Below are 15,410 nucleotides of genomic sequence, written 5' to 3' on the forward strand. Positions count from 1 at the left end.
ATGTAAGCCAGATGCACAAAGTGGCGATGCATCTGGAGTTCTTGTGCAGTGGCTAGAGGCCCTGGAACACCCATTCTATCAGCCTCTCTCTCAAATACACACACACACACACACACACGCACACGCACACATATAGTTGTTGCTGTTGTTGTTTGTTTTGTTTCTGTTTTTGTTTACCAAGGTAGGGTCTCAGCCTCTCAAATACACACACACACACACACACACACACACATATATACATACATACATATATATATATATATATATATATATATATATATATATATATATATATGGTTGTTGCTGTTGTTGTTTGTTTTGTTTCTGTTTTTGTTTTCCAAGGTAGGGTCTCAGTCTAGCTCATGCTGACCTGGAATTCACTATGTAGTCTCAGGGTGGCCTCGAACTCAGGGTGATCCTCCTACCTTTGCCTCCTGAGTGCTAGGGTTAAAGACAAGTACCACCACGCCCAGCTAATAAAATATTAAAAAAAAAACAAACTTGAAAGCTTCTCTGACTGTGCCCATCTGTGGGGGAGGGGGCTGTTGAAGATAAAAGTAAACTTCCCAGAATTATTCTTTTTTTTTTCTTTCTTTTTTTGCTTTTTTTGAGGTAGGGTCTCGCTCTATCCCAGGCTGACTTAGAATTCACTATGGAGTCTCAAGGGGGCCTTGAAAACTCACGGTAATCCTCCTACCTCTGCCTCCCGAGTGCTGGGATAAAGGCGTGCGCTGGCATGCCTGGCCCCGGGTCTCTTTTGTTCGGCATTGAACCTTGTCCGGTGTCTTGATTGTGGATGGTGGGAAGAGTAGTCTGCTAATGTCCCCTGCTCCTCAGGCTGGCGTCAACATGTCCTAGAATCTGGTCCTGTAGATCTCAGGCCGTGTTCTTCAGGGAAGCCTCATGCCGCGGGCCCTGGCTCAGCCCTTGGGGCCACAGCCTTCTGTGCTCTATGGGCACCGATTCTCCACACCATCCCCTTGATGTGGACGTGGCCACGTCCTGCGTAGTGTCCTGTGTGCCCTCCAGACTCCAGGCCCCCTTCAGGGGCTGGTTCTGAGTCTTTGGATTCTGAGGGTACCCAGTGCTGTGCCCATCATTCCTCAGCGGTTTCTTGCCAGTTACGGGGTGGCCCTTCACATCCATGTTTATTGACCGCCCGTCGCTTTCTTGCTTTTGTGTTAGGACCGCGGCTGCGGCTCCTCCTGACCCTGCCTCTCCCATGTCCCCGCCTGCAGGTACCCAGGCAGCCATCGTCTTCGTCAAGGAGCCGTCCTCCCAGGATGCCCTGCAGGGCCGCCGGGCGCTGCTGCGCTGTGAGGTCGAGGCACCCAGGCAGGTGCACGTGCACTGGCTTCTCAACGGGCTTCCCGTCCAGGACACCGAGCGCCGTTTCGCCCAGGGCAGCAGCCTGAGCTTCGCGGCTGTGGACAGGCTGCAGGACTCCGGTGCCTTCCAGTGCGTGGCTCGGGACAACGTCACCGGAGAGGAAGCCCGAAGTTCCAACGCCTCTTTCAACATCAAATGTGAGAGCCCGGGGCAGTTGAAAGGGGAGTGTTGTGCCTGATGCCTCCATCAGACTTTCAGCTTCTGATCCAAGGAATCCTCTGCCTCGCCTTCCCCCATGCCCATTGAATGAGGGCAGAGAGAAGAGAGAGTACAGTCACTTCTCTTTTTATAAAAATGTTTAGGGGAAACCGGGCACGGTGGCGCACGCCTTTAATCCCAGCACTCGGGAGGCAGAGGTAGGAGGATCGCCATGAGTTCGAGGCCGCCCTGAGACTACATGGTGAATTCCAGGTCAGCCTGGACCAGAGTTATGCCCTACCTCGAAAAATCTTAGTGGGCTGGGGAGATGGCTTAGTGGTGAAGACATTTGCTTGCAAAGCCAGGGGATGCTGGCTCAAATCTCCAGAACCCACATAAGCCAGATGCACAAGGGGGCGCATGCATCTGGAGTTCGTTTGCAGTGGCTGGAAGCTCTGTGCAGCATTCTCTCCCTCTCTCTTTCTCATTCTCAAGTAAATAAATTAAAAAATTTTAGTTGTTTATTTGCAAAGAGAGGGAGAGAGAATGAGAGAGACCTGGTGTGTGTGTATGTGGGGGGGGGGGCAAGCCAGGGCCTTCCAGGTTCATGTGTCACTTTGTGCATCTAGCTTTATATGGTTATGGGGAATCCATTCTGGGCCATTAGGCTTTGCAAGCAAGTGCCTTTAACCACTGAGCCATCTCTGCAGCCCCCAGTGCAGATGGGGTCTGACTCTAGCCCAGACTAAACTGGAATTCACTATGTAGTCTCAGGCTGGTATCGAACTCACTACGATCCTCTCAACTCTGCCTCCTGAGTGCTGGGCTTACCTGTTTGTGTGGATAGGAGGAAGTTAAAAGGCTTCTCCTTCCCTCCTTCTTTTCTTCCCTTGTCCCCTTCCCACCTTCTTCCCACCCTCCTTGCCCACTCTTCTCTCCTTCCTCCCCTTTCTTTGCTTTGAGTTGAGCCCACAGCCTTGCGCCTGCTAATAAGTACACCATCACTGTTACAGTATTGCCCTTTTTTTTCCCTAAAAGTTCCCCATCTTCCTTTATGTCTTGGACCCAATTGTCTACCTGTGAGCATCACACGTGAGAAGGACAGTGAGGTCCTTGGCCGAGAGTCAGGCTGGTCGTGTCAGGGCTGGAGCAGGGCTCAGTGTCTGGTATCTGTAGCCCTGGGTGCCACGTGACCGTACTTCCCTGGGTGGAAGGCTCCGAGCCTCAAGTTGCCTGACTTTCTGCTTCGTTTCCTTCCCTTCTGTCTTTTCCACCCCTGCTCTGCCGTTTGGTGCCCTGCCCTGCCCTGCCCACACTGCAACTGTGGCCTCTACTCCAGGGATCGAGGCGGGTCCTGTGGTCTTGAAGCATCCAGCCTCCGAAGGGGAGATCCAGCCACAGACACAAGTCACGCTTCGTTGCCACATTGACGGGCACCCTCGGTAAGGAGCCAAGGAAAATGGGATAGGGAGAGGCAGGGGTGTCTCCCCAAGTCCGAGACTGTACAGATGTAACTCTCTCACCGGTTCCTCCCAGCCTGTCCCTGGTGACCTTCCCAAGTGGAGGAAACACTGCGTAGAATGACCCTGGGTTACAGTAGCTTAGAGATCTGGAATCTCTGTCTGCATTTGTCCCTTAACTAACATATCCTCTCACGCCAGCCACTGGTCTGCTTTTCCACAGGCCATCATCCTTGCACTTGTAAACTGTGATGTCCCATTTGACCCTTCTGATTTCTATATCTTTTTTCCATTACCTGCTGACAAGCTCTGTTCCCTGACGTTGACCCCACCCACAGGCCCACCTACCAGTGGTTCCGAGACGGGACCCCCCTCTCTGATGGTCAGAACAACCACACGGTCAGCAGCAAGGAGCGACACCTGACCCTCCGGCCCGCCGGTCCTGAACATAGTGGCCTCTATTCCTGCTGCGCCCACAATGCCTTTGGCCAGATCTGTAGCAGCCAGAACTTCTCCTTGAGCATTGCCGGTGAGTCCGCCGAGGAGTTGGGGGATCGAGGAGGGGAGGCGGGGGTGGGAGGGGGCCCACTAACTACTCTGCCTGTTCACCGCCCACCATGACTCTCCTTGCCTCAGATGAGAGCTTTGCCAGGGTGGTGCTGGCACCCCAGGATGTTATTGTGGCAAGGAATGAGGAGGCCATGTTTCACTGTCAGTTCTCAGCCCAGCCACCCCCAAGCCTGCAGTGGGTCTTTGAAGATGAGATCCCCATCAATAATTACAGTCGGTAAGATGTCTGGCTGGGAGTCTTCCTGTACTATACCTTTGTTCTCTAGGAAGGGGTGTGTGTGATTCAGTCGGATCTCAGACTTGCACGTGTGTTTCTTCATATTTCCAGCAGGTGGCAGTAGAACATTTTGCTGTTACATAATGAGTCTAGTGAGGGAACACTGCAAAGGACCTTACCCAGTTCACACAAGGCCACTCCATGGGCTGACAGCAGCTCTTCTTCTCTTGCCCACATAGGTCTTCTGGAATGAAGGGGTAGAGACCCAGGGATAGAAAGGACACTAGGGGCTGGGGGCTGCTGGAGAGGTGGCTTAGCCATTAAGGTGCATGCCAGCAAAGCCAAAGGACTCAGGTTCAATTCTCAAGTACGCATACATACAGCCAGATGCACAAGGTGGCCCATGTGTCTGGAGTTCATTTACAGTGGCTAGAGGCCCTGGCGTGCCCATTCTCTCTTTCCCCTCCCCCCTCTTGCAAATATATATAATATATATAATAATGCCGGGCGTGGTGGTGCATGCTTTTAATCCCAGCACTTGGGAGGCAGAAGTAGGAGGGTCACTGTGAGTTTGAGGCTACATTGTGAATTCCAGGTTGGCCTCAGCTAGAGGAATACCTTGCCTCAAAAAGCCAGTTAAAAAAATAAAATGAAGAGGGCTGAAGTAATGGCTTAGTCGTTAAAGCTCTTGCTTGTGAAGCCTAAGGAACCAGTACTCATGTAAGCCAGATATAAGGTGGCACGTATGTCTGGAGTTCGTTAGCAGTGGCTACAGGCCCTGGCACACCTGTTCTGTATTTCTGTTTCAAATAAATAATAAAAAGGGCTGGAAAGATGGCTCAGCAGTTAAGGCGCCTGCCTGCAAAGCCTAAGAGCCCATGTTCAACTCCCCAGGTCCCACGTAAGCCAGATGCACAAGGTGATGCAAGCGCAAGGTTGCACATGCACACAAGGTGGCGCACATGTCTGGAGTTCGATTGCAGTGGCTGGAGGTCCTGGCGTGCTGATTCTCTCTCTTGCTCTCATAAAAACTTAAATAAATGAATTAATTAATGATAAGAAATTAAATTTTTTTAAAAAAGGAAGAAAGAAAGGATACTGGGGACCTATGTGGTCCCAGTCTGGATAGGAAAGTTCAGGATGATAGACACCCCACCACACCCACATTTTGGCGGAGGACGCACATACCTTTGGAAGGTTCTGGGGAGCTCTACGCCTCTGTAGGAGACTCTTGTTCTTGCCAGGACTCTGTGCAGTGTCAGGCATGATTGGGGTTCTTGGGGGTGTGGTCTTGACACCATCAGTAGTTCATCTGTTAGGCTCACACTACCTTTTTCTCACCACCACCCCCCAAACTAAGTCACATGCATGTAGAAAAGACATCCATAAGCCAGGCATGACAGCTAATGCCTGTGATTCTAGCTCTCAGGAGGCTGAGACAAGAGGATTGAAAATTTGAGGCCAGGACTAGAGAGGTGGCTCAGCTGTTAAATGTGTTTGCTTATAAAGCCTGCAGGCTCAGGGCTCAGTTCCCTGGTGCTCATGTAAAGCCAGATGAACAAAGTGGTGCATGCATCTAGAGTTTGTTTGCAGTGGCAAAAGGCCCTGGCCTGCCCATAGTCTCTCTTTCTAAATTAATGAATTAATTTTAAAAAACAATTTGGGAACCGGGTGTGGTGGCACATGCCTTTAATCCCAGCACTCAGGAGACAAAGGTAGGAGTTTGCAGCCAGCCTGAGACTACATAGTGAATTCCAGGTCAGCCTAGGCTAAAATGAGAACCTCAACAAATAAACAAACAAAAAACCAATTGGGGCAGGAGAAATGTTTTAGTGGTTAAGGCCTAATGACCAGGGTTCGATTCCCCATTTTCTACATAAACCAGATAGATGTGCAATGCATCTGGAGTTCATTTGTAGTGGCTAGAAGCCCTTGGGTACCTCTCTCTCTCTCTCTCTCTCTCTCTCTTTCTATCTCTCTGTCTTTCTGCTGGAAAATAAGTACATTTTTTTCTTTGGCTTATCAAAGTAAGGTTTCACTCTAGCCCAGGCTAACCTGGAATTCACTTTGTAGTCTCAGTGTGGCCTTGAACTCACAGCAGTCCTTCTACCTCTGCCTCCCAAATGCTGGGATTAAAGGCATGTGCCACCACACCCAGCAAATATATTTTTTAAATATTAATGAGAGAAGAAGAAAAAAAATCAAGACCAGCCTGGGTACAGAATAATTTTGAGGCTAGGGCTAGAGATGGCTGAGTGGTTAGGGTGCTTGCTTTCAAAGCCTAAGGACCTGGGTTCGATTCCCCAGTACCCACATAAAGCCAGAGGCACAGGACGGCACACAGACCTGGAGTTCATTTGCAGTGCCCGGAGGCCCTGGCATGCCATCCTCCTTCTTTCTCTCCCCATCTCCCTTTCTTTCTCAAATATATAACTTTGAGGCTATCCTTAATGACAGTGAGTTTGAGTTTAGCCTAGGCTAGTGAAATTCGGTCTCATAAAGTGCACACACACCAACAAGGAGTGTCAGCTTCCTTCCCTCTGCCCTATTCCTGACAGGGAGGGATTCTGTTCCATCTCCTTCTAGAAGGAGGCCTATGGTCCACTTCTTCCCAACAGCACTGTCTCCCCTCCACAGTCCCCCACACCTCCGCAGAGCTGTGGTGTTTGCCAATGGCTCTCTGCTGCTGACCCAGGTCCGCCCACGCAATGCAGGGGTTTACCGATGCATAGGCCAGGGGCAGAGGGGCCCACCTGTCGTCCTGGAGGCCACGTTACACCTGGCAGGTGAGTGTCTGGTGCCCAAATTGGGGGGGGAGGGGCGGGACAGCATCCAAGGTTGAGGATACGTAGAGATTTAGGGTCCTCTTTTCATCCTTAAGGGCAGAGGTGCTGGGGCTGGGAGGAAGAGAGGCTAGCCAGATGTGGCAGTGCACATTTTTAATCCCAGCACTCAGGGGGCAGAGGTAGGAGGATTGCTGTGAGTTTGAGGCCACTTTGGGACTACAGTGAGTTCCAGGTCAGCCTGAATTAGAGCGAGATCCTATCTCAGGGGGAAAAAAGAGCCAGGGCGAGAACGAGCGATAGAGTTTTGTGGCTAGAAGGAGTCTAGGCTGGGCTTGCTATAGAATTTTTGTGTGCCCAGAGACCCACAGTAACTGAGCTGTCTACCTCTCACTCACCTCCTTGCAGGGATCGAAGACATGCTGCCGTTTGAACCACGAGTGTTCACAGCGGGCAGCGAGGAGCGTGTGGCCTGCCCAGTCCCCCAGGGTCTGCCTACCCCCACTGTGTGGTGGGAGCATGCTGGAGCCCGGCTCCCTGCCCGTGGCAGGGTCTACCAGAAGGGCCACGACCTGGTGTTTGTCGTTACTGCTGAGAGTGACGCTGGTGTCTACACGTGTCATGCGGCCAACCTGGCTGGTCAGCGGCGACAGGATCTCAACATCACTGTGGCCAGTGAGTGCCTTTCCCCTGAAGGTTGAAAGCTGAAGGGATATCCTGTCCCAGAAAGTCTTAATACTCTGGGTTTGATAGACTTCCCTCAAGCTCTGGGCACTGCAGCCTGGCAGAGGTCATCTCTGCCAGGGGGTGCTATAGAGGAGACAGTGGCAAGACCGGCCTAGAGTTAAGGGGTTGTGTGTTAAGGACCCAGGTTTGAGTCCCCAGGACCCATGTAAACCAAATCCACAAGGTGGCAAATGCATCTAGAGTGCATTTGCAGCAACTGAAGGCCTTGGCTCACCCATTTCTTGATCCTTAGCCAGGTGTGGTGGCGCAGGCCTTTAATCCCAGCACTTGGGAGGCAGAGGTAGGAGGATCGCTGTGAGTTCGAGGCCACCCTGAGACGACATAGTGAATTCCAGGTCAGCCTGGGCTAGAATGAAACCCCACTTTGAAATCTAAAAAATTATTTATTTTCAAGTAGAGAGAGATAGAGATGAGAGATATATGCAGAGAGATACACAAGGGCCTCTAGACGCTGCTAGAAAACAAACAAAACAAACAAATCCTACTTTCCTTACAAGGTAGTTGGAAAGATCAAATACCATAGGTGAAAAAGATCTTTTGTTTTCTTTTGGGAGGTCAAAATAGAAGATGAATTTTGTTTTATTTTGCTCCCTTTTGTTTTTTGTTTTTTTTTTAGGTAGGGTCTCATTCTAGCCTAGGCTGACTTGGAATTCATTATGTAGTCTCAGGGTGGCCTTGAACTCATGGCAATCCTCCTACCTCTGCCTCCTGAGTGCTGGGATGAAAGGCATGTGCCACCACACGTGGCCAATTAATTTTCTTTTTTTTTTTTTTTTTCAAAATAACAAGCAGGGCCTGGAGAGCTACAGATGTTCATTTTGTTGTTGCTGGGGAGTCACACTCAGATTATACCTGAGCAGCAACCACTCTTACCTGCTGAGCTGTCGCCTCAGCCCCGTGTGGCTTATTTTGTAACAGGGGAAGCAAAGCATGAAAAAAAAAGCACTAAATGAAATATGTAATTGAAGGTGGCAGTGCAGCTATGAAGCGAACATGGGTTAAATGGCAGAAACAGAAGAGACTTGGGAGGTTAGGGAAGACTTCTTAGAAAGTGGCATTTGAGGACTGGAGAGATGACTTAACAATTAAGGCACTTGCCTGCGAAGCCTAAGGACCCATGTTTGACTCTCCAGATCCCACGGGAACCAGACACACGAGGCAAGCATAAGGTTGCACATGCCCACTAGGTGGTGCAAGTATCTGGAGTTCGATTGCAGTGTGTGAGGCCTTGGTGCACCGATTCTCTGTCTCTCTCTAAAGAAAGAAAAAGGGAAAGAGAGAAAGCGAGTAAGTGACATTTCACAGAGAGATGGCTCAGCAGTTAAGGCATTTTCTTGCAAAGCCTAACTAACCAGGTTTGATTTTCCCAGCGCCCACGTAAAGGCAGGTGCACAAAGTGGCACATGCATATAAAGTTGGTTTGTGGTGTCAGGAGGCTCTGGCACACCCATACTTTTTCTTTCTGTCAAATAAATAACAAAGCCAGGGGCTAGAGAAATGGCCTAATGGTTATGGTGCTTGCCTGCAAAGCCTAAGGACCCGGGTTTGATTCCCCAGTACCCACATAAAGCCAGATGCACAAGGTGGCCCCTGGGTCTGGAGTTCATTTGCAGTGGCTGCAGGCCCCACTCACCCATTCTCCTTCTCTATCTATCTCTTTCCCTCAAATAAATAAATAAATAAAATATTTTTGTAATTTATTTTATTTATTTGAGAGAAAGAAAGAGGCAGATAGAGAAAGAGAGAGAGAGAATGGGCACACCAGGGCCTTTAACTGCTGCAAATGAACTCCAGATGCATGTTTCACCATTTGTGTTTGGCTTTATGGGAAAGTTCCTTAACGCTAGGCTATCTCTCCAGCCCTAGGATTTTTTTTTTTTTTTTTAAAGTAAGGAAAAGGATTTGGGAACAACACATGCCCTCCGAAGGCCCCAAGTGACCTATTTCCTTCAGCCAGGCCCCGCCTCCTAAAATCAAGCCACTGTCTGGGGACCAAGTCTCCAACACATGAGCTGAGCTTCCTGGGAAACAACATTTTAAATTCACACTGTCTATAACATTAACTTTGGCCCAGTCTTGTGAAGAGCCAGAGCCAGGCTTGTAGAGTTATATCTACTATTTTCAATCTTGTCTTGTGTATTAGCAAATCATAATTTCTTTGAACTACTTTTTGTGTGTGTGTGTGTTTTTGTTTGTTTGCAAGCAGAGAAAGACAGAAGAGGGGGGGGGGGAAGGAGGGAGAGAATGGGCATGCCAGGGCCTGTAGCCACTCTGCACATGAACTCCAGACATATGTGCTTCTTCTGCATCTGGCTTATGTGGGTTCTGGGGAATCGAACCTGGGTCCTTTGGCTTCACAGGCAAATGCCTTAGCCACTAAGCCATTGCTCCAGCCCTGCCCCCACTGTTAAAAATATTCATTCATTCATTTATTCATTCATTCATTCATTTATGAGATGGGGGGATAAGAGGGAGTGGGCTCACCAGGACCTCTTGCTGCCAAATGAACCCCAGGCACATGTGCCACTTTGTGCATCTGACTTTATGTGGGTACTGAGGAAGCAAACTCAGGATGTCAGACGTTGCAAATATTTTTTGTTTGTTTTAAAATATTTACTGGGCTGGAGGGATGGCTTAGTGGTTTAGGCACTTGCCTGCAAAGCCAAAGAATCCATGTTCGATTCCCCAGGACCCACGTAAGCCAGCTGCACAAGGTGGTGCATTTGCAGTGGTTGAAGGCTCTCTTAAATAAATAAATATATTTATTTATTTATTTATTTGAGAGAGAGAGAGAGAATGTGGGCATACCAGGGCCTCTAGCTACTGTAACAAATGAACTCCAGACACATGCTGGCATTACATGGTATTGGAGAATGGAACCAGGATCTTTAGGTTTTGTAGGCAAGTGCCTTAACCCTGAGCCATCTCTTTAGCCCTGTTGTTTTTTGAGGTAGGGTCTCACTCTAGCCCAGGCTGGCCTCAAACTCACAGTAATCCACCTACCTCTGCCTCCCCAGTGCTGGGATTAAAGACGTGCACCACCCCGCCCTGTAAGCGCCTCTTAACCACTGACCTGCCTCTGCAGCCCCAACTTTCGTTCATTTTCCTTAGGCTGTAATGTGGGTAGAAAAATTGATACCTCTGGGGTGTTTTGGAAGTGACAAACTATCATGAGAAAAGTGTTGGTTGAGCTAGCTGGGCGTGGTGGTGCATGGCTTTAATCCCAGCACTCGGGAGGCAGAGGTAGGAGGATCACCGTGAGTTTGAGGCCACCCTGAGACTACACAGTGAATTCCAGGTCAGCCTGGGCTAGAGTGAGACCCTACCTTGAAAAGCCACAAAAGAAAAAAAAGAAAAAAAGAAAGAAAAGTATTGGCTCCCAGACCTTCAGATACCGCCTAAACAACCTGTTTTTTTTTTAAAAAATATTTTATTTATTTATTTGAGAGAGGGAGAGGCAGATTAGATAGATAGATAGATAGATAGATAGATAGATAGGTAGATAGGTAGATGGCTAAAGAATGGGTGTTCCAGGGCCTACATCCGCTGCAAATGAACTCCAAACACATGCACCACCTTGTGCATCTGGCCTACGTGGGTCCTGGGGAGTAGAACCTGGGTCCTTAGGCTTCGCAGGCAAGCACCTTAACCACTAAGCCATCTCTCCAGCTCCCAGCCTGGGGCTTCTGAATCTCGGACGGAGTTAGGTATTAAAACTTACTGGAGTTGGTTCTCTTGTTTTGAGAAACCTTCACTGTTCCTTCCTAACCCTTCAGCTGTACCTACCTGGCTCAGGAAGCCCCAAGACAGCCAGCTGGAGGAGGGCAAACCGGGCTATTTACACTGCTTGACCCAAGCCACACCCAAACCCACAGTCATCTGGTACCGGAACCAGATGCTCATCTCCGAGGTGAGGAAGGGTGGCCGCTGGTGGATGGGGGACTTCTCTCCTCTGACCTTCTCCACGCTCACCTCTGAAGTTCTTTCCCCGGGGCAGCCTCCAGGGAGACGTGGATGTGCCCCCCAGGCACTAGACCGCTTATGCCCGCTTCCATCTGCGTCCCGCAGGACTCTCGGTTCGAGGTCTCCAAGAACGGGACCCTGCGCATCAACAGCGTGGAGGTGTATGACGGGACGTGGTACCGCTGTGTGAGCAGCACCCCAGCTGGCAGCATTGAGGCCCAGGCCCGGGTTCAAGTGCTCGGTCAGTCGGTGGGGGGGCGGGGTAGTGGGGGAGAAGCTCCTGATCCTTCTGGGCTGGGAAGTGAAGGAGAGGGGTCAGCAGACCTGACCCTGGCCTCAATAACGCCTCTCCCCCCTTCCCACTGATATAGAAAAGCTTAAGTTCACGCCACCGCCCCAACCACAGCAGTGTATGGAGTTTGATAAGGAGGCCACGGTGCCCTGCTCAGCCACCGGCCGAGAAAAACCCACGATTAAGTGGGTACGGGCAGGTGAGTACCATGTGGCACGGGGTGGGAGCGGCAAGAACGGTCGCCCGCTCAGATACGTGCATGTCTGAGAGGCCGGGGATCGTGGGCATAGGTGAGAAATGGATGGCTCGAGCTGGAGAGGTGGCTCAGAAATGAAAAGCGCTTGCTTGCCTGGGTTTGAATCCCCAGCACCCATGTAAAGTCAGGCAGATGCAAAGGTGGCACATGCATCTGGAGTTCATTTGCAGTGGCAGGAGGCCCTGGTGTGCCCATTCTCTCTCTTCTAATAAACATTTCAAAAGAAAAAGAGGACCACAGAGATGGCTCAGCAGTTGAGGTGCTTGTCTACAAAACCTACGGACTCGGGTTCAGTGGATTCCCCAGTACCTACATAAAGCCAGGTACATAAGGGGGCTCTGGAGTTTCTTTGCAGTGCCTAGAGGGCCTGGCGTGCCCATTTTCTTTCTCTATCTCAAACAAATAAATAAAATAGATTTTATTATATTTTATTTTATTTTTGGAGGTAGGGTCTCACTCTAGCCCCGAATGACCTGAAATTCACTACATAGTCTCAGGCTGGCCTTGAACTCAGAGTGATCCTCTTACCTCTGCTTCTCGAGTGCCGGGATTAAAGGCGTGTGCCACCACGCCCTAAAATAGATTTCTTAAAATATTTTTATTTATTAGGGAAAGAGAAAATGGGTTCACCAGGGGCTCTAGCCATTGCAAATGAACTCCAGATGAGTGTGCCACCATGGGCATCTGGCTTATGTGGGTTCTGGGGAATTGAACCTGGGTCCTTAGGTTTCCCAGGCAAGTTTTTCAAGGTAGGGTCTCACTCTAGTCCAGGCTGACCTGGAACTCACTCCGTAGTCTCAGGGTGGCTTGAACTCATGTCAGTCCTCCTACCTCTGCCTTCCAAATGCTGGGACTAAAGGCCTGCGCTACCATGCCTGGCTTCAGGATGCTCTCACATAAGTTGTTCCGGGCCAGCCAGTGCTATACCTGTCTTAGACAGACAGACAGACACACACCCTGGGGATATTGCATGGGTAGAGAAAAGATGTGGAGGCTAGAGAGATGGCTTAAGGATTAAGACTCTTGCCTGTAAAACTAAGGATCCAGTACCCACGTAAGCCAAATGCGCAATGTGGCACATTCTCTCTCTCTCTGCCTCTTTTTTTATCTCTTAAATATATATATATATAAAAAGAGGATGTGAAACTGCAAACTTGGAAAAGCAGTAAATAATGGAGGACTTTGAGTTTGGTCATGGATGCTTGTGGGTGGTCAGGAATAACAACTTGGTGAGAGGTGAGCCACCGAGGCCCTTGCCAGCCACCAGTGTGATCCTTCATTTCTCCTCATTGCCCCTGCAGATGGAAGTAGCCTTCCTGAGTGGGTGACAGACAATGCTGGCACCCTACACTTTGCCCGGGTAACCCGAGATGACGCCGGCAACTACACTTGCATTGCTTCTAACGGACCACAAGGACAGATCCGTGCCCATGTCCAGCTCACTGTGGCAGGTGTGGCCTGGGGCCAGGGCTGGCTGGGCCTGGGGAACACCAGCTTGTTCCCTGCTGGCCCCGTCGCTTACCATTCCTTGCCCCTGTCTCTTCCCATCCAGTTTTTATCACCTTCAAGGTGGAACCGGAGCGCACGACTGTGTACCAGGGCCACACAGCCCTGTTGCGATGCGAGGCCCAGGGGGACCCCAAGCCGCTCATTCAGTGGAAAGGCAAAGACCGCATTCTGGACCCCACCAAGCTGGGACCCAGGTAGGGCTGCCCCCATTCTATAACCCCTCTTGCCTCTCCTGCCGGTAAAGCTCCCTGGGAGCTCTCCAGGTGGGCAGCATTGTGACTTGTCTCCCGGCAGGATGCACATCTTCCAGAACGGCTCCCTGGTCATCCATGATGTGGCCCCTGAGGACTCGGGCCGCTATACCTGCATCGCAGGCAACAGCTGCAATATCAAGCACACGGAGGCCCCACTCTACGTCGTGGGTAGGGCTGGGAATGGTGTCTACCGCGCAGGGAGGGCTGGGCCAGAATTCTTGCTCAGTTTACATCCAATGATGTTCTCTACATAGACATAGATGGCATTTAAACTGTTTTTGTGGTGGTGTGGGGGGGAGGGAATTATTTATTTTTCTTTCTTTTTTATTTTTTTTCCAAGATAGGGTTTCATTCTAGCCTAGACTGACCTGGAATTCACTATGTAGACTCAGGCTGGCCTCGAACTCACAGCGATCCTCCTGCCTCTGCCTCCCAAGTGCTGGGATTAAAGACATGTACCACCACGCCCGGCTTTTTTGTTTCATTTTTAAATATGTTATTTATTTATTAGAGCGAGAGAAGCAGAGAGAATGGGCGCTTTAGGGCCTCCAGCTGCTGCAAACAAACTCCAGACACATGTAATACCTTGAGCATCTGGCTTACATGTGTCCTGGGTAATTCACCCTTGGTCTTTTGGCTTTGCAAGCAAGCGCCTTAACTGCTAAGCTATCTTTCCAGCCTGTTAAAAATATTATATATATATGTATATATATAGCTTTCTATATATTTTATTTATTTATGATCAAGAGAGAGAGTGAGGCAGATGAGTGCACCAGGGCCTCTACCCACTGCAAATGAACTCATGACACATGCATCACTTGGTGCATCTGGCTTTACGTGGGTATGGGAGAATTGAACCCAGGTCCTGGGAAGCCTTGACTGCAGAGCAGTCTCTCTGGCCCTCGGTGATGTCGTTTCCACCATGCCGCTATAGTCTTAAGTCCTTGCTGAGAGCCGGGTTGTCTTGTCATTCATTGAGCACTCCATAGCTGGGGGTGTGGGGTGAATGGGTTGTAGTACTGGAGTCGTCTTCGTAAAGAACTTCTGAATGCTGGGATTAAAAGCATGTGCCACCATGCCCGGCTTTTTACTGTGAGTTTTATATTCTTTTCTGTTTCGTTTTATTTAGTTATTTGAGAGAGAGAGAGGGAGAGAATGGGCCTCTACATTGCAAACGAAGTCCAGACACATGTACCACCTTGTGCGTCTGGCTTATGTGGGTACTAGGGAATCGGACCTGGGTCTTAGGGTTCAAAGGCAAGCACCTTAACTGCTAAGCCATCTCTCCAGCCCCTGCTTTTTTTTTTTTTTTTTTTAGTTTTATTTATTAAAGAGTGGGAGAAAAGGAGAAAGAGGAAGATAGAGAATGGGCACATCAGGGCCTCCAGCCACTGCAAAGGAACTCCAGACACATGCGCCCCCTTGTGCATCTGGCTTTCGTGGGTCCTGGGGAATTGAACCTGGGTCCTTTGGCTTTGCAGGCAAATGCCTTAACCGCTAAGCCATCTCTCCAGCCTTGTTTCTTCTGTTTTGCTTTTAATTCTCTTAGGAAGCTCATTAACAGAGTGTGGACTTGTGGTGGTGCCCTGTCGGTGTGTTTTTGACACCTGTCCTGTGTCTTGGGTGCGGACGTCCACCCAGCTTAAACCTCAGCGTCCTCACCTGTTTCAGGGCCTTCCTGTCACCTCAGTGGGGCGGGAGGTCCTGCCTGCCCCTGTAAAAGCTCCGAAGGTCTGGCTGGGTTAGGCTACTGAGTGTCTGAAAGTGCCATATATGTGGGGTTGGGGGTTGGGGGGCGTTAGTAGACAAACAGGGATTGGCTTGCTTTCGTG

At 49.9% G+C, this 15,410-nt stretch overlaps 1 protein-coding gene across 1 annotated transcript in view; it reads left to right on the forward strand.

The window, feature by feature from the left end:
* Ptk7 (protein tyrosine kinase 7 (inactive)) overlaps nucleotides 1-15,410 on the forward strand; it is a 51,983-nt gene that overhangs the window by 19,397 nt on the left and 17,176 nt on the right. The window contains exons 2-13 of the mRNA XM_004649738.3: nucleotides 1,239-1,526; nucleotides 2,867-2,969; nucleotides 3,326-3,516; nucleotides 3,624-3,774; nucleotides 6,412-6,560; nucleotides 6,966-7,232; nucleotides 11,081-11,214; nucleotides 11,373-11,508; nucleotides 11,639-11,758; nucleotides 13,117-13,266; nucleotides 13,368-13,518; nucleotides 13,619-13,746. Of these exons, the coding sequence (XP_004649795.2) occupies nucleotides 1,239-1,526; nucleotides 2,867-2,969; nucleotides 3,326-3,516; nucleotides 3,624-3,774; nucleotides 6,412-6,560; nucleotides 6,966-7,232; nucleotides 11,081-11,214; nucleotides 11,373-11,508; nucleotides 11,639-11,758; nucleotides 13,117-13,266; nucleotides 13,368-13,518; nucleotides 13,619-13,746 (1,968 nt within the window). The remainder of the gene's footprint in view (nucleotides 1-1,238; nucleotides 1,527-2,866; nucleotides 2,970-3,325; nucleotides 3,517-3,623; nucleotides 3,775-6,411; nucleotides 6,561-6,965; nucleotides 7,233-11,080; nucleotides 11,215-11,372; nucleotides 11,509-11,638; nucleotides 11,759-13,116; nucleotides 13,267-13,367; nucleotides 13,519-13,618; nucleotides 13,747-15,410) is intronic.

Source organism: Jaculus jaculus, chromosome 8 (genome assembly GCF_020740685.1).
Source record: "Jaculus jaculus isolate mJacJac1 chromosome 8, mJacJac1.mat.Y.cur, whole genome shotgun sequence".
Lineage (NCBI taxonomy): Eukaryota > Metazoa > Chordata > Mammalia > Rodentia > Dipodidae > Jaculus > Jaculus jaculus.